The following is a 24,994-nucleotide window of genomic DNA, read 5'->3' on the forward strand; positions in this document are numbered from 1 at the left end:
ATGTTTTCGAACTGCTAGGTTGGCAGAAGCTGGAGCAACAGAGGGCGCTCACTCCGCTCCCGGGATTTGAACCTGGGACCTGTCGGTCTGCAAGTTCAGCAGCTCAGTGCTTTAACACACTTTGCCACCGGGGTTCCAAATAAACCATAAATATACATAAACACCAAAATCAGTTATCTTCACATTAAAACCATTATTTAAAACCATCACAAGTCAGCTGTACCATATTCTTCCCTCTAAAAGTTAGGAAGGCTAACTTTTATTGAGTTGTGTTAACCTTACCATCTGTCTTGTTGAGTAGCTTGTACTAATTGTATTAGATGAATTTTTGAAAATATGTATACTTATCTCCGATTGTAAAATTATTTTATATACCGTATGTACATTATTTTATATTGTCTTTTACACAATGTTGTGAGCGGCTTTGGGTCCCGTTTTAGGGTGAAAAGCAGGATACAAATAAAGATTTATTTATTTATTATTTCCCAGGTCACAGCTAATCTGGAGGAGGCTCACCACTGGTTCAAAATGAAGTTTGATAGTCTGCAGCGTGAGTTGGCAACAAGCAGAGAACAGAAAAGTGCTGTTGAATTCAACTCTGAGGAGGTCAGTGGAGGAGTGTCTTCCCTAATCAAAATAGTTATCTTGACATAAAAGTGTCTTGTTTCCTCATGATGGCTGCTTTTGAGAAACATGAGTAGTTTATCTGAATACTCATTCAGGGTTAGTGTTACTTGCCTTCTTAGGTTTAAGTTGCCCTGGTGGCGTAGTGGATTAAAGCCTTGTGACATGGGTTGCTGACCTGAAGGCTGCCAGGTTAGAATCCAACCCGGGGAGAGCACAGATGAGCTCCCTCTATCAGCTCCAGCTCCATGAGAAGCCACCCACAAGGATGGAAAAACATCAAAACATCCGGGCGTTCCCTGGGCAACGTCCTTGTAGACGGCCAATTCTCTCACACCAGAAGCAACTTGCAGTTACTCAAGTCGCTCCTGACACGAAAAAAAGTTGCATGTATTTTAGGGCATATTGAAACATTTACAAAAGTCAGGCTTGCCATCTTTTCACAGGCAATTGACTGCAAGGGCTCTGAGAGTTACAAAGTTTGCTTCTCTCATGTCCCACAACAATATGGTGATGAAGCACTATGCAAGAAATTAACACATGAGCTGAACTGCCTTTTTTGGGTGGGGAGAAAACACACACAGCAGCTAGATCAATTAGATGAAATATGCTTTTCCATTTTTTTTTATTTGTACAAAAATTTGAGTTACAAAGGAGCAAGCAATTACTAAAGGGATTTTATTTTTGGATGGTAAGAGATTGAAAGGAAGTTCCCATTGTGATTTAAGGTTCTGCCAGCTTTTGAAGATCAGGATAGAAATAGGCTCTTCTTTTGGTTGTACAGTAGAGTCTCACTTATCCAACACTCGCTTATCCAACGTTCTGGATTACCCAACGCATTTTTGTAGTCAATGTTTTCAATACATCGTGATATTTTGGTGCTAAATTCGTAAATCCAGTAATTACTACATAGCATTACTGCGTATTGAACTACTTTTTCTGTCAAATTTGTTGTATAACAATGTTTTGGTGCTTAATTTGTAAAATCATAACCTATTTTGATGTTTAATAGGCTTTTTCTTAATCTCTCCTTATTATCCAACATATTTGCTTATCCAACGTTCTGCTGGCCCGTTTATGTTGGATAAGAGAGACTCTACTGTACTTATTATTTCACTACGTAACACAATTTTTGTTCCTGGGTTATAAATGTCATTTCTTAATTGGATCTATCATTAAAAACATGGGGAAAGTTTATTAAACTTGCAAACACATTATTTTTGCGGGACATCCTGCAGCATATTTTGCTATAGTTTTTCAGTGAATATGTCATCAAATCTCAACCAATTCAACATAGTAGCCACAGAAGTGAAGTTTCTGGAGTATAACAACTACCTTCAAAGAAAGTAATGCACAATTAACAGGAAAGAACACTTTCAAACTAGGAACAGAATTTTTTCCAAATTTTGTTACATAGTTATTGTTTGTCACAAAAATAAACTAATAATTTCAGGGTGTATCATTTCCTGTGCCATTTTTCTAAGCTCTGATTAAATATCCTCCTTTGTAGGAAAAACCAGTGAGGCTCCCTAGCCAGGTCTGTCTGAAGCGCTGGGAAGCAAAGAACAATTTGAAGTTTATTTCCAGGAAGTATCTAAATGAACTAAACCAGCCATGAGCTTTTTGGGTAGAAGAAGGTTCCAGGCTGCGAGAGGTGATGATGTGCCTATGAACAGCCTTTTTCAGGCCAAGATGCATGCATACAGTGCCAGAGGCACACAAGGGAAGACCTAAAGCTGGACCTTTTCAAAGGGTGAGAGCCACAGACTCACTGAAGTTACTGAACAACAGAAGCCAGGTCTGAACTAAGTATCCTCTCTGTTAATTGAGAAGAGTGTTCCTCAAAATGTATACACGTAAACTGACCAACAGCTGGGAAAGACCTGAATCTCAATGAAATGCAACAACTAATTATTAAAATGCCTCAAAGGAACTTGGTAAGCTGATAAATTTCATTTTTAAAATTAAAAAGTGATTTGTATATGGCCCAATGCTAAAACCTCCTGAAAGTCTTTAGATCCCTAGGATGAAACATAGTGATGGGCTGAATTAGGTCTTTCCCAATATTTGGTCTGTGTTTGCAGTGGACCAAAGCTGAAACTGTAGGGCTTTGAGAAGTATAGCTAAAACTCTGATTGAATTAAGCTTATAGTTGAAATCCAGAGTTTCTTTGTCCACCAGCTATGTTGTCCACATATAGTTGAAATCCAGTGTTTCTTTGTCCACCAGCTATCCAGGATGTCCAGGATGCCTATGCTGCCAAAGAGTGTTGTGCAGTTGATTGTGGTAGATAGATAGATCTGTTTATTGATTGGACCACTGACCATATCAACAATAAAAGACAAAAATAAAAAATACACAAATAAGACACCAAACACTATCCTGAAACTCCACTAATAGTGAACTAAAATCCATTAAAACATAATAAAACTTGACTAAATAATTAAGATTGATAAAATGGAATTAAATTACAAGATGAAAATAGGGAAAATAGAATGACAAGTGTAAAAGAATCAGTTGGAGAATTTAGATAAGTTCATCGCCATGACTAGGGCTGATTGTGGTGATGAAAGAAGGTACAGTACCTGCTAAAAATGTTTCCCTCTATATATAGAGACTAAAGTATGACTACGGTTGTAGTCTTAACAGACTTAACAGCAGTTTTTAAACCATGGCAATGAAAGTGGTATCAAACTTCTAGAATTCTGCAGTGTGGCTAAATAATGGCTAAGTCAGTTTTAAGGTGAGTGCCTTTCTCTCTCCTGCTTCCTCCCTCATTCTCACAGGTCATTAAATACGTGAGTGCCTTGCTCAAACTGTTAGTTATCAGGTAAGAAAACAGCAACCAAAAAAAATTGCGAAGAAATAAGTCATTGTTGATGTATTTATATACAAGACCATTGTACATTGCATTTTAGAATCATTTTATTTTTACTGGCTTTGCTGATGACAAATTCACCCAGCCTCCAGAAAGACACCTTCCTAGGATTGGTCCAAGAGTAAATAGTGACTGCACTTCATCAGAAATCATGATTGAAAATGTGTTGTTCTTTTGCCACTTTTTTCTTTTCTAAACTGACTAGCATTTACGATGTAAATCTGATGTGTATTTGTTGGTGTGTGTTTTATTTAAGAATTAAAAGATAGGTATACTTATTTTTACACTGGGAGCAGTTTGTGTTTTGTAGTTACTGTTCTGCAGATCTGTTCTCTTTCTTACACAATATTGGGTGAAGGTGTTTTGAAAAGCAGTTGGTCCCTCAAACTTGGGAGGGCCAGACTATAGTTTGAAAAAAAAAAAGATGAACAAATTCCTATGCATACTGCTCATATTGCAGTGCAAAAAAAATGAAAGAACGGTCAAATATTTCAAATGAAGAACAATTTTAACCAACATAACTTGCTATTTTAATGGGAATTGTGGGCCCAGTTTTGGCTGCTGCGATAGTCAAGTTAATTGGGATTACTGTTGGGTGTGTTCAAGTTGTTTCAAACTTTATCATAGATTTTCTAGTCAAGATTTATTCAAAGGAGATTGTCTTTGTCTTCATCTGAGAATATGTGACTTAGCTAAAGTCACCCTTCCTTCCTTTTTCTTTTCCTCTTTCTTCCTCTCTCCTTTTTTGTCTTCCTCCCTCATTCCCTTCCTTTCTTCCTTTTCCCTCCCTTCCTCCCTTCCTTCCTTCCTTCCTTCCCTCCCTCCCTCCCTCCCTATTCATTAAATAAAAAATGCACACAAAAAAGTGAATCAGAGTTTTAGTAGAATTCCCACTGAGGATCTATTTCCATAAAAGGACTTAGATATCAATTCAGCATTCTTGAAAACAGGCATTTTCCGCAACACCACTAAAAATATAAAAATATTAATTTGGTCTGACGCTGCTGAAGTCTTTCAGGCTCACTAGCTTTTGCTTTCACAGTACTTTAAAATATATTATTTCAAAGCTCCATTCATCTTAAACATTGTAGTTTCAAATGGTGCTATGACTTACTTAGCTTATTTATGTAGCTTTAGTGAACTACAGTCTGCAGCATTTTCAGTCAGGTTGTCACAGGTCAGAGCTGCGTAATCCATACCAGTAATGTTCTCAGTTAACTTCACTGAGGAAATCACATCCCATCTACTTTTCTGCTTTGCATTCAACAGAGAGCACTGTTATAAATGATGCATTGCCTGCAGTCACATCAAAGGATCAGTTCCCAAAGCTCCACTTTGGCACTTCATTCATCTGTCTTTCATGGTTTCTGCTCCTCTGAAAATGAGAGGCAGCACCATCTATCTGACCCAGCTAACTCTCCTCCCCTTGAAAGTAACCCATCCTTCTCAGGCCAAACACCTGTCTGAATATTGGGCTTTGATGTGGGCTCTCGCACTACACAACTCCATAAGTATAGAGCAGGTGCCGAGCCATTCTGATATTTCCACTGCTCTGATAGATGAGCGACAAATTGAAGGCGATATCTCTTCTTAGATCCGTCTGGTCAGCTTCTATCCCCTGATTTGGGAGAGAAAACAATTCATTTTTCTCAGCATTTCTATCATGGGCACATTGTCAAACATTTGAGGCAAACATTTTAAAAATGATGCTACATTGGCCAACACACATTTTGGGCTTCATATATTAGACCTGTTTCTGCATATATTTCACCCGCTGATTCTAAAAATGGTACTATTTTTTCCATATCAGCTCTGGTTTTTGAGATAGAAAATGTATCTCAAATACCAGTCTTTATTTGCTTGCCTACAGAAAATCATGATAAACATATCTAAGCAATTAGAGCTGATGCAGCCAAGTTTTTGAAACAGCACCCCAAATAACCCCAGAAACAGGCTTAAAAACCCAGACACCAATCTTTTTTTTTTTGGTTGGGATGTGTTGTTGTTGTTGTTGTTATTGTTATTATTATGATATTAACTTTTCATGAGAGAAATATCATATTACCTCTACAGTTGAAAATTGTCTTTATGTATTAATTCTTTCCTCTACATCATTTCAAAATGGAAGAGGAAAACTCCTTACACCATTTTTTAAAGAAAAATAGGAAATTACCCAGTTACTATTAACTGTCCCAAACCATGAAATAGTAGGACAGCAAAAACAGCTATTCATATAAATGAATATTGCCTCACTGCTAATATTCCTCAAATCCAGTGGCAGGGTGAAATCTTACAAAAAAAATTGCAGAGGAAGACTTCCAAGGAGGCAAGCTTCATATCTGAAAGCCAGCTCCCAATTATCTCTCACGAGAACAGATATTTTGCAAGTGAAGGAAGTATTGGGAGTCAAAACAATGTGAAGTTTTACTAGGAATATTTAACATCCTATCATATCAGATGGAAGCAGCACTGTTCAAAAGAGTGTCTAAGGCAGTAGTCCTCAACCTGTGGGTCCCCAGGTGTTTTGGCCTAAAACTCCCAGAAATCTCAGCCAGTTTACCAGCTATTAGGATTTCTGGGAGTTGAAGGCCAAAACACCTGGGGACCCACAGTTTGAGAACCACTGGTCTAAGGTCTAATGTCACAGCCTTAAGGTGTGTGTGCATTAAGTATATGTACACTGCACAGATTTCCAAAAGTGGTCTTTATGCCTTACACTTCAATGCTGCTTTTTTTGCAAAGGAGCTCCTATAAAAGGCTGCCAAATCTACAATGCGTTTTAGGATCAATTTTCCAAAAAGGTATAATTTCCTTCTGAACTTCCTCTCGCCAGTCTATCCATACAGGTTGCCAATATACCTGAAATTCTGGATAAGATTTCAGATACCTGATAAAGTGGACTGTAGCCCATAAATGCGACATGCTGTTATGAAAACGACCCTTCTTTTTGTTTTTAAATATGAAAATATAAACTATTTGAATAATATTTACTAATGTTAATATATTAATATTTTGATAGTAATATCTCAATAAAAATCTAATATTTAAAAACCCTGAACTTTCTGAACTCTTAAGTCAGTTCTCCGTATCTGCAAGGACTAGATACACAAGAGCCCTGCAAAAATAGAATAACCTAAAATATTTAAACCTCCACCTTAAAAGCATGCATACTACACACTCTCCATTGGAAACAAAGAGTCTTTTGTGTATTGAGCCAGCTGTTCCCCCTTCATCAAAGGATGAAGGGTCCTCCATCAACAGAGAGACGTGTGGGATGCCAGCTGTGCCCCTCTTGACAGAAAAAAAGACAAGAGTTGTTTCTTGCCTGAGAAGCCTGAGAAGCCGACTGCACCCCTCTCTACCAAAGGTGTAGAGCAGAGGCGGCAGATACAAATAATCTGCTAATCAAATCGACAAAAGTTAAACCTATGAGTATGGAGGGCAATAGTTGCCAAGCAAGATATAAACAGTGTTTGCGAAGCTTTCCAGTGAGCATGTGTATGCATTACAAATTTAAATATATTTTTTGAAGAGGTGGGATTTTCACAGTACCTCCAGGATCCATGGTTCAACCTCCAAGGCTTTTTGGTAGTAGTGAATAGCCAAATGCACCAATCCCAGCTGATGAAGGCCGCGGCCTAAGTTGTAGAGGGATTCTTGGCAACAGCCACGGAGGCTCAGGTACCTCTGAAGGAATGAGAAACCCTGAATACAGGAGAAAGAGAAGAGTTAGAAGTTGTACTATCAAATGCAGAGGCAGCTTTGAAACTCATTAAGGCTGATAAAACCTCTTGCATCAGCTGTGAATCAAGAATAAAAATTGGATTTCAAAAATGCAACTCTGGCCTTTTCCACACTGCCATATAAAATCCAGATTATCTGCTTTGAACTGGGTTATATGGCAGCATAAACCCATATAATCTAGTTCAAAGCAAATAATCTGGATTATATGGCAGTGTAGAAGGGCCCTCCAAGAGTAATGATTTGAGTTCTGGGCAATGTTTTTAAGTTTAAAAGATGAAAGATTGAACAGTGGGAAGGATATCAGCTTTCCCACAAACCAGGTTGTATAATTATACCTGTACTGGAAATAAGGCCATACTGGACATAAAAGGCTACAGTCTTACATTATGTACGATAAATGCTGGATAATAGAAACATTGCCTGATGGGCTCATTCATACATTGGTCAAGATCTCACATTGGGCTTAATGAATCTTAAGACATCCATTTCCCCTGTTTCAAAATCTGAACCAGGTCAAATAATAACATATTGGGAAAAGGGTCGCTGTGTGAAAGGATAAATGTAGGCTTAGAAATGTGGGAATGACTAACTCAAGCCTGCAGATGGAACCTGCTGGAAGACCTACAGTAGAGTCTCACTTATCCAACATTTACTTATCCAACGTTCTGTATTATCCAACGCAGTCTGCCTCCCGCCCGGATCCACAGCTGTTTCTCTAGGCAACAATTCTATCTTTATTAATAGTCAATGTTTTTGTAGTCAGTGTTTTTAAGACATTGAGATGTTTTGGTGCTTAATTCGTAAATACAGTAATTACTACAGAACGTTATCGTGTATTGAAATGCTTTTTCTGTCGATTTTTGTAAAACATGGTGTTTTGGTGCTTAATTTGTAAAATCATAACGTAATTTGATGTTTAATAGGCTTTTCCTTATCCAACATTTTTGCTTATCCAACATTCTGCCGGCCCATTTATGTTGGATAAGCGAGACTCAACTGTACCTTGTTTTCTAATGTCGCTTTCAAAGACAAATAATTGCAGATTATCTTTCTTCCTATACCATACATGTTCTATCTGCAGCCCCAATTTCTTTGGAAAAATGAAAATAATAATGCAGGCAGTAGACTCCTTTTTCTGATAGAGAAGAATATGACAGAAGAGTAACTGAAAACCATTAGGGTGATTGTTGAATCACAGGCAGACTGTTCAAGTTAGCCCTTCTCCTTTTCCCACTGCATTTCTCCTATCTACCTCAGCATGCCACTCTCAACAAAAGGATGATAATAGTGTCTCACTATCTTGGTCCTCGCTGCCACACTTCTATTAATGGCACCTATTCTTTTACAGAGAGCAAACGTAGTACATCCAAAATGGATATCATCATAGTAATTTCAGCAAGATGGTTATCTCTAAATATAAAGACTAATAGAAAAAATAGCATTGGATTAACCTATAGAAATCATGAGAAAGACAGGCATTACTAAGGCAATGGGCAGCAGAATAGACCTCCACAGCCTGCAAGATTTTTTTCTGAGCTAAGTTTTGGTAGCTTGAACAAAGGCAATATGGGAAAATTTAGCTCAATATACAGGCAGTCCCCAAGTTACAAACAGGATAGTATCTGTAGATTTGTTCTCAAGTTGAATTTGTTCATAAATCAGAACAGATACTTTTTAAGGGTAACTTCAGCCCGCTAGCTAGCTAGCTGGCTTTGGAAAACAAATACCCCTATGTTGTTTGTTTTGCCATCTGTGCAAGATGATGTCACCTCACTTTCTGTCCCTGTGAGAATTGGATCTTGAAAAAATTGGCTTGTTGTGGAAACAAGAAATGGTGATAAAGCTTCAATTTAGACACTTTCGCACCATTATAACTCTTTCAGGAGTGAATTTCCCTTCCAAGAGGCAGATTTCTCTCACTTCCTGTTATCTCACCTGTTTGTAACTATTAGTCATTTGTAAGTCAGATGTTTGTAACTCAGGGTATACCTGAACATATTGCATTCGTTCTGTGAGCTACTCCATGTATAGAAAACAAAAGATCTAAATACATTAATTGGTCTAAAGTATATATAACTCTGTTAGTCCAATCACTGTAGTTTTCAATCTCATCCACTGAAATGAGAGGGGGTTATGCATAGATAGAATAGTCTCTCAGGATTTCAGAGCATTCATTATATATATATTCTTTTACCAGTGATTTAGAAATCTGAATAATAAAATTACAGTAGAGTCTCACTTATCCAACATAAACGGGCCGGCAGAACGTTGGATAAGTGAATATGTTGGATAGTAAGGAGGGATTAAGGAAAAGCCTATTAAACATCAAATTAGGTTATGATTTTACAAATTAAGCACCAAAACAACATGTTATACAACAAATTTGACAGAAAAAGTAGTTCAATAGGCAGTAATGCTATGTCGTAATTACTGTATTTACGAATTTAGCACTAAAATATCATGATGTATTGAAAACATTGACTACAAAAATGCGTTGGATAATCCAGAACGTTGGATAAGCGAATGTTGGATAAGTGAGACTCTACTGTATATTGATTTTTGATTGCCATATTTAAGAGATGTACTTATTGAACTTAGGCCACAACTCTGCATATTGTAGCTATGAGATGCAGAAATAAATCTCCTACCCAGCACCCCAAAACAAGCCTCAACTATATTCAGCTGCAACTCTTTCCCCACCCCCTGAACCAAGCCATTTCCTATTCAGTAGAGAGTGGAACAGCAGTAGGGAAGTATACATCTATTTCCAAGGGACTACAGCTGAATTTTTAGGGGAGATTTTAGTTGTACAGCCAGTAGAGACCAATGTGTAGAGAACATTGTGTCTCCACAATGACAATAAAGTGAGCTGCAATGGCATATATGTGACTTAGGCCATCATAATTCACCCACATGATAATTCACTCCCTGAAACTTCCTCCCAAGGAGATAAGGATAATATTACAGCCTTATTCTTGTAGCATCTTGAGTGCTTTTGAACTTTCTAAAATGGTGTACAGTGTTCCCTCACTTATCACGGGAGTTACATTCCAGGACCACCCGCAAAAAGTGAAAATCTGCGAAGTAGGGACACTCTATTTGTGTTGTTTGTCTCCTCCTTGCCTCTCAAGTACGCGCATGCGAGCTCCCGCTGCCTTATGAGGCGAAAACAAAGCTGCTTCAACCTCCTTTTCTCTCCCTTCCTTAGGCTTCTCCTTCCTTCCTTAGGCTTCTCCTTAGGAAGGAAGTAAAAAGAGGGATTTATAATATTATTTTATGATTTATATTATTATTTTAGTGTTTATTAAAAAACCACAAAACAGCGAATCTGTGAAAAGCAAACCGTGAAGCAGTGAGGGAACACTGTATACATTGGGGGGGGGGGGGGGGATACCCTGTGTATGTATTCACTTTATTCAAGTCATAACATGATATCTGAAGTCATAACACAATCCCTGATAACGTCAAAGTGTGCAACATGATCCTTCAGCATGTATGAGTAAAGAAAAGAAGTAACCCTAGCCCCTGCAAGCCTGAAAGCCTGAATTATGATTGGTACATGAGAATGTTTTACAAGCACAAATGAGAGCCTGACTACTCACCTGTACAATAAGTGCGTGCCGTTTTAGGACATACTTCTGAGAGGCCATATGGATGAATGTCAAGCCTATGCAGAGGCTATAGAGGGGCTCCTCGGGGTTAGTACGAAAAGCTTGCACGTACTGGCCTACAAGAAAGCATTCAGGAATGTTATTTATTAATATTGCTTTTTCCTCTAAACACATTTTTTTTCAAAAACACAGAAATATCTTACATTTGTATTGAATGGATTAGGGCAAAGGTAAGTAAAGGTTTTTCCCTGACATTAAGTCCAGTCGTGTCCGACTCTGGGGGTTGGTGCTCATCTCCATTTCTAAGACGAAGAGGCGTTGTCCGTAGACACCTCCAAGGTCATATGGCCGGCATGACTGCATGGAGCGCTGTTACCTTCCCGCCGAAGTGGTACCTATTGATGTTTTCGAACTACCAGGTTGGCAGAAGCTGGGGCTAACAGTGGGCGCTCACTCCGCTCTCCAGATTCGAAGCTGCGACCTTTTGGTCAGCAAGTTCAGCAGCTCAGCATTTTAACAGGGCAAAGGTAAGTAGTGGAAAATTACCAGACCAAGCAGAAAGTTCAAACAAGGGGAAAATATAAAAGAAAATGTCTAGTAACAGGCAGGCACAGGAGGGGGAGGTGCAGAAGGGGGAATCGGCTGCTGAGAAAAGTGGGCGCAGGGATACTGATAAGAGCTGGTGCCAGAAGGAAACCAAAAAAAAAAAGAAAAAAAAAGAAAAGAGAGATGAGCCGCATGCTCAAGATGTTGAGCATGAAACTGAGCTGCGCCTCAGTATTGGGCGGCATTTTCCTCTGATCACCCAGCAGGGCGACTTGATCAAATAAACCTGTTGAACTATCTTCTTGCTTCCAGTGTTTGATTGAATAAAGAGACCCTGGAGGTTTTTGGGTCATTTGGTAATAGAGGAACAGGGCAGAACATCCCAACAGTATAGACACAACACTGCCATATTTTAAATGAATTTTAAATAATTTCTCTTCAGCAATTTGTTTTTTTTAATTAGAAAAAAAGTCTTGTTGGTTTTTCTGCACATCAGGAAAGTAGATGTAGAGCATGAAATAGCAACTGTGGCAAATATGTGTTCGCATCCCAAATAAGGACTCTTTCAAGTCCAACAACTCCAGCATTTAAAATTATACAACACCTCTAGAGCCTGTATCACATCCAAGATAGAAAAGCAATTTCTTAAACTACCGCTCCCAGAATCATAATGTGCTAATCTCATTGGCCACTATGGCTTTAAGATTCTGGCAGTTATCGTCCAGGAAAGCAAAGTGCCTATTATCTGCTTATCTACACACACAGATTAAAGTGTAAACACATATAATAGGATTAGAGAAAATGAACATGAAAACACTGTCAGAGGTTGCAACTGTAGTAATGCACCTACCAAGAGCATGCTTGAAACTACCGGACACAAAGGCATTGTGGCCATTCAAAACACAGAGCGCATGATTGTCGGGGTTCTTCAGCATTAACCGAAGGCAGAAGCGATGGTGCCGAACATCTTGTGAGTGCATGGTGATCTGGTTGAAGATATTCCAAAGCTGAGGCTTATCGACATGCTCCATAACCATTATCCTGCGGAAGAATCAAGGACCCGTGAGACCATGTGCAGTGAACATATTGGTTAAGGCACTGACCAGTGATTCTTTTTTTGCAGAGAAGGAACACAGCATTTGCCATACATCTTACACCCAATGCAGGTTTTACAGTTATAATCCTTCAAACAAGACAGATAGAAATCACATTTCCTTTAGTGTTGGAACTCAACCACATCCTACAGAAGTTTATGGTCCTCATCAAAGAGACAGACAGTTCAGTTAGATGGCAGGGAAAGCCCTTCTCCCAATGCCCTCTGTCTGTCTATTTTCTCCTCCTATATCTGTTTGTTAGTTTCTAGCCACATGGTAAGCCTCTGAGTCTTCTATTTTCTTCTTCTCCTGTGAGCATGGAGACAAGATGTCTCCCAATGTCTATACTGTATAGAAATGTAGTTCTTTCAAGAAAGCCACTTGTAATTTTAAAGCTTGATTCTGTTCCTGCAATTGGTGAAGCTCATTCACTCTGCTGCTAGCTCAAGTAGCTTTTGATCTGCTAAACTACTATCGATTTACATTTTCAAATGATTTTTCCTTTTTGAAATTACCCAGCAGGCAAGGCCCCATTCCCAGCATTCCAATACAAAAATCCCATCGCCAGACCAGTATGTTCACATGTGGAGGCTATGGTTATTTGTTTGCCATTTAAGCATGCTATCTAGTTATTCTCTAAGGTGATGTGCACACCACTGCTCCTCATTACCTTTGTCTCATCTTTGTTAGAGTAAATTCTTGAGCAAAGTTCAATAAATATCTATGCTGAGATAAATCCCACTGATTTACTTCTCTAGTGAGTGATGAGAGAAACACAGCTAGGGGTGAAAAGCACACACAAGGTTTTGTGATGAGGCTAATTTACACAATTATGTTCTATTGATATCAGTGCATAAATGCATTAATCATTCAATTAGCCTCATCGCAAATGACTACACGTGATAGAGAAAAAATAAACACAGATCTGAATTTAGCGCAAATAACTCTTTAAAATGACCTAAAATTATATCTGATGAAAAATATTTGTTGGATTGTGTTACACTAATATGATGCGAAATGTGCAGACTTTACAGTAGTCCGCTGTAATGTACCATTCATCACGTTTAAAAAGTTGACGTGATGGAAAAAAATAAAGACATATTTAAAATCAGCATAAAATTGATTTAAACTGTGATGCTCCTATTTCTGATTATTACAAAAAGTCTGATTTTATTGGCTTGTGATATTTGTAATTATTCTTTCTCTTGTTAGAAAGAAGAAAAATAGCCATAGTAAGGATTTTGCACACTTGTCTCCTGGTATTTGAAAATCCCAAAGTGTTGCAGAAGAATCATGCTGCAGAGAAAAGCAGATGGGGCTTTTTTGTGCCAAACAGTGAAAAAATGGGTTTCTTGCAACTAATTTATCATGCAACACATGAAACTTGCAGAAAAAATGCATTTATATCAGAAGCCCCAGTATGAGCATCCACAAGTTGACCGTGATTATCATAGTATTTTAATATAATTTAATTGATGCAGATACAGTAGAGCGTCACTTATCCAACATAAACGGGCCGGCAGAATGTTGGATCAGTGAAAATATTGGATAGTAAGGAGAGATTAAGGAAAAGACTATTAAACGTCAAATTACGTTATGATTTTACAAATTAAGCACCAAAACATCATGTTTTACAAAAAAAATCGAGAGAAAAAGCAGTTCAATACACTGTAATGTTATGCAGCAATTACTGTATCTATGAATTTAGCACCAAAACATCGCAACGTATTGAAAACATCCACTATAAAAACACTGGCTACTAACAAATTGACTGCAAATAAAGATATGAAATGAACTTACAGTAGCAACATTATCGGAAGTTAAATCCGTAAAAGTTTCAGTCCTTGCTGCTTAGAAAAACAGCTGTGGATTTAGGCAGGAGGCAGACTGCGTTGGATAATCCAGAATGTTGGATACGCAAAGGTTGGATAAGAGAGACTCTAGTAAAAAGTAAAGGTTTTCCCCTGACGTTAAGTCCAGTCATGTCTGACTCTGGGGTGTGGTGCTCATCTCCATTTCTAAGCCGAAGAGCCGGCGCTGTCCGTAGACACCTCCAAGGTCATGTGGCCAGCATGACTGCATGGAGCGCCGTTACCTTCCCGCCGGAGCAGTACCTATTGATCTACTCACATTGGCATGTTTTCGAACTGCTAGGTTTGCAGGAGCTGGAGCTAACAGCAGCCGCTCACGCCGCTCCCGGGGCTTGAACCTGGGACCTTTCGGTTTGCAGCTCGGTGCTTTAACGCACTTCGCCACCGGGGCCCCTAAGAGAGACTCTACTGTAATGTAATTTAACCACCAAGGTATTTTTTTATGCCAGTCCTTTATAGTTACAGCCTATCACTATATCCCTGAAGCAGGTAAGGAGACTGTTTTGGGACAAAAACAAATGACAATGGATCACTGGTATCTTATGAGGTTTGGTTCCAGGACCTCCTCATACAGATGCTCAATGGTGTCGTTTAATGTTCCTTACATAGAATGCTAAACAACTCAAATGAGTGCCAAAAAGAGCCAGATGACTTGTGTAATGGCAGGAGATTATAGAAGGGCATGCCTAGACGTTGACATAGGGTAAAATCAAGCTTTGCTTTTGGGATTTTTTCCAAGTATTTTAAAGCCATGTTTTTCTGAGTTTCTGGAAATAGAGGACCGACTGTATGTAGCCGCAAACCTTTCCATCTGATGAAGATTTCTATCACTGAATTTGAACTAAGTTTACTTTTTCAATCCAGGTTAAAAAAAAACTCACCTGATGTAATTGTAAGCTTTCCTAAAATTCTTGTCCAGAATGGCGGCAGAGAGGCCAAAGTACTCCAGCTCTTTGCGCTTCTGTCTGTCATCATAGAAGGAGTAGTACTCCAGGGAGGAGTCCACCAGGAGCTCCGCCTCTTTATACCGTGAAAGGTCACACAAAGCGTAAATGGCCTTCAACAAGAGGTTCCACCAATCATCTTTGGTCAGCACACTTGTAAGCACCACAAATATGGCTAGAATGAAGCCGCAAGACAACAGTATTTCAGCTAGAATGATTATAGCCCATTTCCCCACATAATACTTAATGCAGAGAACAAAAGTATACCAATTATTTAAAAATTAAAAAAATGTCAGAATTGGGGAAGCCACAAAAAGGCACAATATGTATTAATAAGTATTCGTATCAATAAAAAGGCCACCAGTAAAAATAAAAAAGAACATGATCCCAAATCTGGTGAACATAAGCAACTGTTTTCTATAATGTGGGTGCTACTACAAATCAAATCCACTCAAAATGGCCATGCAGGATCAGCAGATACATTGCTATGTGCATTCAAGTTTTTTCAGAGTTATGGCTAAGGGGTTTTCTGAGGCTGAGATTATTTGCCAAGCCCAAAATCACCCAGTAGATTTTCATGGATGAGCAGGGATTTGAACCTTGTTCTCTGTCGTCCCTGGATAACTTTTGTTAAAAGTTGGGATGTAATAATGTGCATATTCCTGCTTTTTAAGATTTACTATTTAAAAAGCAGGACTATACATCTTACAGTGTTCCAAGTGTCCATAGAAGTTATCCAGGGAAGATGAGTGCTATTTTAAAACTGACTCACAACTGTAGAGTATTTATTTACAGTATTTATATTCCGCCCTTCTCACCCCGAAGGGGACTCAGGGCGGATTACAATGAACACATATATGGCAAACATTTAATGCCAACAGACAAATAACATATATAGACAGACACAGAGGCATTTAACATTTTTTTCCAGCTTCACGATTCCGGCCACAGGGGGAGCTGTTGCTTCACCGTCCACTGGTGGCTGTACTTCCTCATTCTTTTCCTTGTGTTTTGCTGGCAGTTTTTATGATGTTGTAAATTAGTGAAATTAGCCTCCCGCATAAAGCGTACCTAAATTTCCCTACTTGACAGCTGCAACTGTCTTTCGGGGCTGCATAGGTCAACAGCAAGCCGGGCTATTTAATGGTCGGGGGCTTAACCCAACCCGGGCTTCGAACTCATGACCTCTCGGTCAGTAGTGATTTATTCCAGCTGCGCCACTGTAGAGTAGGATCAACTTTAATTTCACACATTAGGCACCATGATTTGTCTTCTTACATGAGGGGAAGTAAAAAAGTAGAATGAGAAAAGATCCAGGCAACGATAACAACTCTTTGTGTGAAAGGCCAGTGAGCTCTCCTCATTTATGGTACCAAAAATAAAGTCCTAAGGTCAGGAGTACCCTGTCATATTGTGAGTTTTTTTCCACTCAACTTTGTCTGGTGACTCCTGGGATTCTAATAAAAACGAAGTAGAACTAACAATCCTGGTGTCCGCCCACTCCTGACTGGGAGTGTATCTACACTGAAAAATAAATACAGTTTGATCCCACTTGAACTGGCATGGCTCAGTGCTATGGGATCTTGAGGCTATAGTTTTACAAGGTGCTTAGCCTTCTCTGACAAAGAAGACTGGTGCTTCATGAAACTACAGATTCAAGGATCCCAAAGCATTGAAGCATGGTGTCAAACTACATTAATGCTATGGTGCAGATGCCCCCTTGGATTCAAAGGTATAATACACAAAGTTATTTTTCAGAAGCGACAATCTATACCCTATCCTATCTCCCGACTGCAACACAAACACTTCACAGACACAAACCCATTACCTTTGGCATCACAGTTGGTTGTTTCTTGATCGTTGTTGTCAGAGATTTTGTCCCTGGACACTTTAATAAGATAGAGATGCCTCTCTCCAGACTTTGAACTGGATATTAAACACACTTGAGCCCGGTTCATGGCAACCTGGAAGGAAGTCACAAAAAGATCCAAAGTTGCAGACCTCAAACAATGGCTAGCAACCCTCAGATGGCTAGCAACCCTCAGTTCCAGAGTTTATACTTTCTCAATTGGTGAGATTTTGGTGCTTGACTGATCCTGACCAAAACCTTCCAGATAATGCAGTGTTTGTCCTAGCAACACTGTTTAGAACACTGTTCTATGTGGCGCAAGCGGGCTGTGGCGCAAGCTGGTGAGCAGCCAGCTGCAGCCAGCTGAGACCAATCACTCTGACCAAGAGGTCATGCGTTCGAGGCCAGCTCGGAGCCTGCGTTTGTCTTTGTTCTATGTCAAGGCATTGAATGTTTGCCTTATATGTGTAATGTGATCCGCCCTGAGTCCCCTTCGGGGTGAGAAGGGCGGAATATAAATACTGTAAATAAATAAATGTTCATTCTTATCTAAACTTAAAATGGATCCTGTAACATCCTTGAAACTAATTCTGAGATAAGCTGAGTCTACACTGCCCTATATCCCAGGATCTGATTCCAGATTATGTACTTTGAACTGGATTATAAGAGTCTCCACTGCCAGATAATCTGGGATAAGCAGGTAATCTGGGATCAGATCCTGGGATACAGGGCAGTGTATATCCAGCCTTATTCTTCCATCCCAAAAGTCCCACAAGATCTTTTTATATACTGACACAGACAAATAGGGCTATGTCTTAAGATATACATTAATTGCCAACTTAGCATCTTATCACCATGCACAAGATGAATTTATGTGCAAGCCTTAAAACCACTGTGACATATGGTGGAAGATTTCACTTGCCTTGAGAAGCATTGCTAACATAGTCAGCAACGAATCTACATAACCATACATGTTGCCTTGAGAGTATAACAACGTTGAACGATGGAGCAGCAATTTTAATTCCTAAACGTTGGAAGAAGACAAGTAGAACACAATGAGTCTCATCTTGCATTCAATAGTACTTCACAAAGTTTAACAGGCAAAAAGTAAAAGAAATGGTAGGAACAAGCCCATCATATTTTGGGAGATGGCAAAGGAGGACATAAACCCCTGAGCTAAAAACCTGAGCTAGCAAAATTCATTTATTCATCTTATCGGAGAATGGTATAATCTTTTTACTGTGATCAAATGTGGGCTTCCGGCATTTTGACTTTCTCAACAAAATAGAGTCTGAAAGCAACATTTAGAGCAGTGGTTCCCAACCTGTGGTCTGTGGATCACCAGTGGTCCTCACAAACTAAAATATGGTCCATGGCCTCACCATTACTACACCGCTGCGGCGAGAGCAACTATTATAGTGCCGAGGCAATGGGGATATCAGGAGGGGAGAAGCTGATTACCCACAAAAGGTGCAACAACAAGCCTCCTGACTGCTGCTTCTCCTCCTCCCCCTCCCTCCCCCTGAGTGGAGCCATTCTATGTGGTGCCTGGAAACAGGGCACCTTGGTGACTTTGTTTTTAGGCTTGTTCCTGGAGTTATTTGGGGTTCTGATTCAGATAATTGCATTGGATAGACCACATCAGCTCTAGATTATTAAACATGGTTTTCTGTGCACAAGCAGATGGTGACTACTGGATGGCATATGATCTGTATCAGAAATTAGAGCTGATGTGGTCTATCCAATGCAATTTTCTGAATCAGTACCCCAAATAACCAAACCAAATCTAAAGTAAACCAAAAACTGAATTGCAACCCTTTTGGTACAATTGTTGGAGAGTGGTCCCTGGTCAAAGTGGTCTCTGGACAAAGTGGTCCCTGGTCAAAAAAGGGTTGGGAACCATTGATTTAGAGTGATAAGCCAGGACAGAAGTCAGAGAAGGAGAACATCTGTCACCCCATATCTCCGAATATAAACCTGCCTAAATCTGGCAGTCTTTTGGAGAGATGATGTTTTCTCTCAAATACATCCACCTTCAGAGTCTCAGTAGATAAGGGCAGAAGAGAGAGTCTTCTCAATGGCTGTTTCTAGGCTTTAAATTCCCTCCTGCAGGAGACTAGGGATGCTCTTTCCACCCCTGGGAGAATTAAATATACGATCGGATGTTCTAAGGAGAACTAGGGCTCTAAATGGAAAGAGCTGATAGCCAGAGTAAAAGGGGGAAGGAAAGTACAATGAACTGAATCAGACCATCTTCATGATCAAACAAATACAATTATAATTTAAAAACGAAAGATACAACTGTTCAGGAGGGAGGGGGTGAGAGGGAGGGGGTAAGAGGGAGGGGAAAAAACAGGTACAAGTACAGTAGAGTCTCACTTATCCAACACTCGCTTATTCAACGTTCTGGATTATCCAACGCATTTTTGTAGTCAATGTTTTCAATACATTGTGATATTTTGGTGCTAAATTCATAAATACAGTAATTACTACCTAGCATTACTTCATATTGAACTACCTTTTCTGTCAATTTTTTTGTCTAACATGATGTTTTGGTGCTTAATTTGTAAAATCATAACCTAATTTGATGTTTAATAGGCTTTTCCTTATTCCCTCCTTATTATCCAACATATTTGCTTATCCAACATTCTGCCGGCCCGTTTATGTTGGATAAGTGAGACTCTACTCTAGTAGACTATTACAGTAATGGAAAGGCTAAGAATACAGACCAGACCAGAATGGTATGAGTCAATATGTGGAAAAAAAATCTTTGTCTTTTCCCTTTTTTTCTGTAACGTGAATACGTAATGTTATACTCTACTTATTTATATAATCTAATATGAAGTTACATTTAAATACAGATAAATATCCTCCCTATTTTTACTTCTGGCTCCTCCCCCTTTCTTACCCCACCCACTATGAACATATAGCCCCAAACAAGGACTATAATGGAAACATGGCCCCAAGAGCAAACAGTTTCCCCTGAAAGTATTTCTGCATTTCTAGCTAACATTACCCAGGTTCCACGACTCTTATCTGGCGTTAAGATCCCACCACTCCCAGAAGTCTCCTCGCTCCTACCCCTCCACCCATCCATTCTGTGACACCAAACTCAGTTCACGTGACTATTGGGACATTCTTACTTGCTGAGCTGCATTGGCATCCTGTGCCAGCGTGTCTGGGTCATACATTGGCTCCAAGGCCTCCAAGGCTTTCTCCGGCCGGCCCAGCTGCTGCTGGAGTGTCGAGAGGGAGATGCGTGCGTCCAGGTGCAAGGGGGCCAGGTCCACCACTTTGGCATAGCTCTCGGCCGCACGCTCGATGTAGCCCAGTGCTTTTAAGCACTCTGGAAAGAAAATCGACCAAGTCCTATCTTTAAGCCTTGACATCTGTGTTATCATATTGTTAGAACTCTCACAAGAAAACAGCCACCACCTTCCTTCCCAAGCATACCCAATTTCCAACAGTAATATTGTGACTGATAACCCAGTTCAAAGCAAATATTGTGGGATTTTCTGCCTTGATATTCTAGGTTATAGGACTGTGTGGAAGGGCCCTGACAGGACCATCTAAGTACTGAGACTGCAGGTCAGATCCTCACTCATCAAGCAATAAAACGTAGGTATGTTTACACATATTGCTGAAGTATATTTACTGTATATACTCGAGTATAAGCCTAGTTTTTCAGCCCTTTTTTAAAGACTGAAAAAGCCCCCCTTGGCTTATACTTGGGTGAGGGTCCTGGTTGGCTTATATTTGGGTCACCTTATACTCAAGAATATATGGTACATATATATTTTTTTCTATTTTTATTAGTATTGTTACATTTATTATTTTTCTCTATTATTGTTGCAACTATTATATTTATTTTACTCTATTTTATTATTATTATTAATACATTTATTATTTCACTATGATCTTATTATTATTGCATTTATTATTTCACTCTATTTATTACATGTATTATTTCCCTGTATTATTATTTAGTTTTATTATTATTACATGTATTATTTTACTCTATTATTATTAAAAGGATACATAAGCACATTTCCATTGAAGAAGATGAGAATAATAATTTGATCAGAATTAGACAGTCTTATCTTAAATTTGAGTTTTATGTAAGTATTCAAAAACATTTAACCTACTGATGCCTCAATTAATGTAATTTTTTGGTATCTATTTTTATTTCTGAAATTTACCACCCTCGGCTTATACTGGAGTCAATGTTTTCCCAGCTTTTTTATGGTAAAATTAGGTGCCTCGGCTTATATTCGGGTTGGCTTATACTCAAGTATATACGGTATACACCTTCTTGCTCAGTACACTTAGGCCTCTTCTACGCTGGCATATAAAATCCAGATTATCTGCTTTGGTTTATATGGCAGTATAGATAGATATAATCCAGTTCAAAGCAGAAAATGTAGATTATCTGCTTTGATAATCTGGATTATATGTCAGCGTAGAAGGGGCCTAGGAGTATGTTTGTCAAGTAATCGTAGCTTTGGCAGAGAACCTGAACCTTTGTCTCCTTTGGTACATTACTTTCTAAGATCATGAGCTTTAAAGAGCACCTTAATGTTTTTTAAAAGAAAATAAATAAATCTTGACTGAGGCCCCTACTACATTGCCATATAATCCAGATTATCAAAGAAGATAATCCACATTATCTGTATTGAATTGGATTATGTGAGTCTACACTGCCAATATAATATAGTTCAAAGCAAATAATCTGGATTTTATATGGCAGTGTAGATAAGACATATTTCAAAATCAGCCAGAGGTAATTTCCATTGCTGAAGTCGAAGGCTAGATTAGTCACACGATCTCATGTTTCCTCACCCCACATTCGGACTGAAGTAACATCACTGCTTTGGAAAATTATTTGGAAGCTACAGCTACTGCTAAACATGGCAGCAGACATCTGATTGGTAGGTATTCTGGAGACCATATAACGTTCCTGGCTCCCAATAGCTTTACTGATTTCCTGTTTGTTTCCAACTGCTGGTTCTGACCTACACACTCCAAAAAGGTTTGGGAATAGCAAATATGAGGAACCAGCTCCACTCAAAAAAATCCACTTAGTGTATGGCCTCCCTATCAGGCACTATTATACTTGTCCCATCCCTGGAGTAGTGAAGTTATGGCTCCAGATAGACCCTTCTTCCTTCTATGTAGCTGCACACAAGTTATGCAACTTCCCAGGCAACTTATGTTGGTTCCTTCTGTTGCATTAGATACAAACTATACAGTTGGCCCTCTGTATCCATTAAATCTGCATCCATGAATTCAATCACCCAATACTTGAAAATATTTTTAATCGAAAAATCAACCTAAACATGGTATCTTTTTAATTGCGCTTAATTTTTTTAAAGCATTCAAGATCTATATGCAAATCTAAATTGTTGCACTTTTGTATTATAGTCAATCATTTTATGCAAATAGTCTATAATCTAAACATTAATAAATTACTACCCTGTTTCCCCAAAAATAAGACATCCCCAAAAAATAAGACCTAGTAGAAGTTTTGCTGAATTGCTAAATATAAGGCCTCCCCCGAAAGTAAGACCTAGCAAAGTTTTTGTTTGGAAGCATTCCCAGTGCCTGCCAAACAGAACACCAGAGCATGTAGGATTGGTAAATGTACATTACCAGTTGTACATGGAAATAATGGTAGCATAACAAGAAATTCTTGATAGGATTTACAGTTTGTCTGGTTATGCTGGTTTGTGATGACAACTACTGTACAGGGTTGTTGTATGTCTTTCGGGCTGTGTGGCCATGTTCCAGAAGCATTCTCTCCTGACGTTTCGCCCACATCTATGGCAGGCATCCTCAGAGGTTGTGAGGTATGGAGAAAACTAAGCAAAGAGGTTAATATATATCTGTGGAAAGTCTAGGGTGAGAGAGGTCAGTATGAATGTTGTGTAGTTAATCACTTAAATTAGCATTGAAAAGCTTATCTGCTGTCTTCTTCCTGCCTCTGGGGCATCCTTTGTTTAGAGTCGTTAACTGCCCTTGGTTGATTCATGTCTGGAAATCCTCTGTTTTTAGAGTATTGCTTTTTATTTACTGTTCTGATTTTTGAGTTTTGTAATACTGGTAGCCAGATTTTGTTCATTTTCATGGTTTCTTCCTTTCTGTTGAAGTTGTCCACATGCTTGTGGATTTCAATGGCTTCTCTGTGTAGTCTGACATGATAGTTGTTAGAATGGTCCAGCATTTTTGTGTTCTCAAATAGTATTCTGTGTCCAGGCTGGTTCATCAAATGCTCTGCTATGGCTGATTTCTCTGGTTGAATTAGTCTGCAGTGCCTTTCATGTTCTTTGACTCTTGTTTGGGCGCTGCGTTTGGTGGTCCCTATGTAGACTTGTCCACAGCTGCATGGTATCCGGTAGACTCCTGCAGAAGAGAGAGGATCCCTCTTGTCCTTCGCTGACCGTAGCATTTGTTGGATTTTCGTAGATACGTAGATGACACCTTCACAATTTGGAGCCATGGAGAGGAAGAACTCAGCAAGTTCCTGGACCATCTTAACAGCATCCACCCAAACATCCAATTCACCATGGAAAAAGAAAAGGAAGGAAAACTGCCATTTCTAGATGTTCTGGTCATCCGCAAACCCAATCAACAATTGGGCCACACAGTTTACAGAAAACCTACACACACAGATAGATACCTTCATAAAAACTCCAACCATCACCCAAGTCAAAAAAGGAGCACAATCAAAGCCCTGACAGACCGTGCACAAAGAATCTGCGAACCTCACCTCCTCCAAGGTGAACTCAACCACCTTAACTGGGCTCTACAGGCCAATGGATACTCCACCACAGACATCAGAAGAGCTGCAAGGCCAAGAACAAGCCATGAGAGTCAAGACAAAGATCCACCCAGAGGAAAGGTGTCCTTACCATACATCAAGGGAACTACTGACCGCATAGGGAAACTGATGAAGAAGCACAACCTACAAACTATCTACAGACCCACGAAGAAAATCCAACAAATGCTACGGTCAGCGAAGGACAAGAGGGATCCTCTCTCTTCTGCAGGAGTCTACCGGATACCATGCAGCTGTGGACAAGTCTACATAGGGACCACCAAACGCAGCGCCCAAACAAGAGTCAAAGAACATGAAAGGCACTGCAGACTAATTCAACCAGAGAAATCAGCCATAGCAGAGCATTTGATGAACCAGCCTGGACACAGAATACTATTTGAGAACACAAAAATGCTGGACCATTCTAACAACTATCATGTCAGACTACACAGAGAAGCCATTGAAATCCACAAGCATGTGGACAACTTCAACAGAAAGGAAGAAACCATGAAAATGAACAAAATCTGGCTACCAGTATTACAAAACTCAAAAATCAGAACAGTAAATAAAAAGCAATACTCTAAAAACAGAGGATTTCCAGACATGAATCAACCAAGGGCAGTTAACGACTCTAAACAAAGGATGCCCCAGAGGCAGGAAGAAGACAGCAGATAAGCTTTTCAATGCTAATTTAAGTGATTAACTACACAACATTCATACTGACCTCTCTCACCCTAGACTTTCCACAGATATATATTAACCTCTTTGCTTAGTTTTCTCCATACCTCACAACCTCTGAGGATGCCTGCCATAGATGTGGGCGAAACGTCAGGAGAGAATGCTTCTGGAACATGGCCACACAGCCCGAAAGACATACAACAACCCTGTGATCCCGGCCATGAAAGCCTTCGACAACACATTGAACTACTGTACAGTATATAATAAATGTTCATTTTTTTTGTTCAACAATAAATGTGAATTCTTCTTCATGGAAAAATAAGACATCCCCTGAAAATAAG

The 24,994-nt window shown here is 39.3% G+C and overlaps 2 protein-coding genes across 5 annotated transcripts in view; one reads left to right on the plus strand and one right to left on the minus strand.

Moving 5' to 3' along the window:
* ccdc150 (coiled-coil domain containing 150) overlaps positions 1 to 3,786 on the plus strand; it is a 56,080-nt gene extending 52,294 nt beyond the window's left edge. For both annotated transcript variants that reach the window (XM_008117271.3, XM_062969137.1), the window contains 2 exons: positions 490 to 606; positions 2,135 to 3,786. In XM_008117271.3, the coding sequence (XP_008115478.1) occupies positions 490 to 606; positions 2,135 to 2,242 (225 nt within the window). In that variant the 3' untranslated portion in view covers positions 2,243 to 3,786. The remainder of the gene's footprint in view (positions 1 to 489; positions 607 to 2,134) is intronic.
* gtf3c3 (general transcription factor IIIC subunit 3) overlaps positions 3,495 to 24,994 on the minus strand; it is a 48,014-nt gene continuing 26,514 nt past the window's right edge. For all 3 annotated transcript variants that reach the window (XM_016996084.2, XM_008117268.3, XM_016996083.2), the window contains 8 exons: positions 20,305 to 20,507; positions 18,084 to 18,185; positions 17,141 to 17,276; positions 15,250 to 15,487; positions 12,254 to 12,444; positions 10,849 to 10,973; positions 7,055 to 7,207; positions 3,495 to 5,120 (listed from right to left, as the gene is read on the minus strand). In XM_016996084.2, coding sequence (XP_016851573.2) covers positions 4,998 to 5,120; positions 7,055 to 7,207; positions 10,849 to 10,973; positions 12,254 to 12,444; positions 15,250 to 15,487; positions 17,141 to 17,276; positions 18,084 to 18,185; positions 20,305 to 20,507 — 1,271 coding nt within the window. In that variant the 3' untranslated portion in view covers positions 3,495 to 4,997. The remainder of the gene's footprint in view (positions 5,121 to 7,054; positions 7,208 to 10,848; positions 10,974 to 12,253; positions 12,445 to 15,249; positions 15,488 to 17,140; positions 17,277 to 18,083; positions 18,186 to 20,304; positions 20,508 to 24,994) is intronic.

This window comes from Anolis carolinensis, chromosome 1 (assembly GCF_035594765.1).
Source record: "Anolis carolinensis isolate JA03-04 chromosome 1, rAnoCar3.1.pri, whole genome shotgun sequence".
NCBI lineage: Eukaryota > Metazoa > Chordata > Lepidosauria > Squamata > Dactyloidae > Anolis > Anolis carolinensis.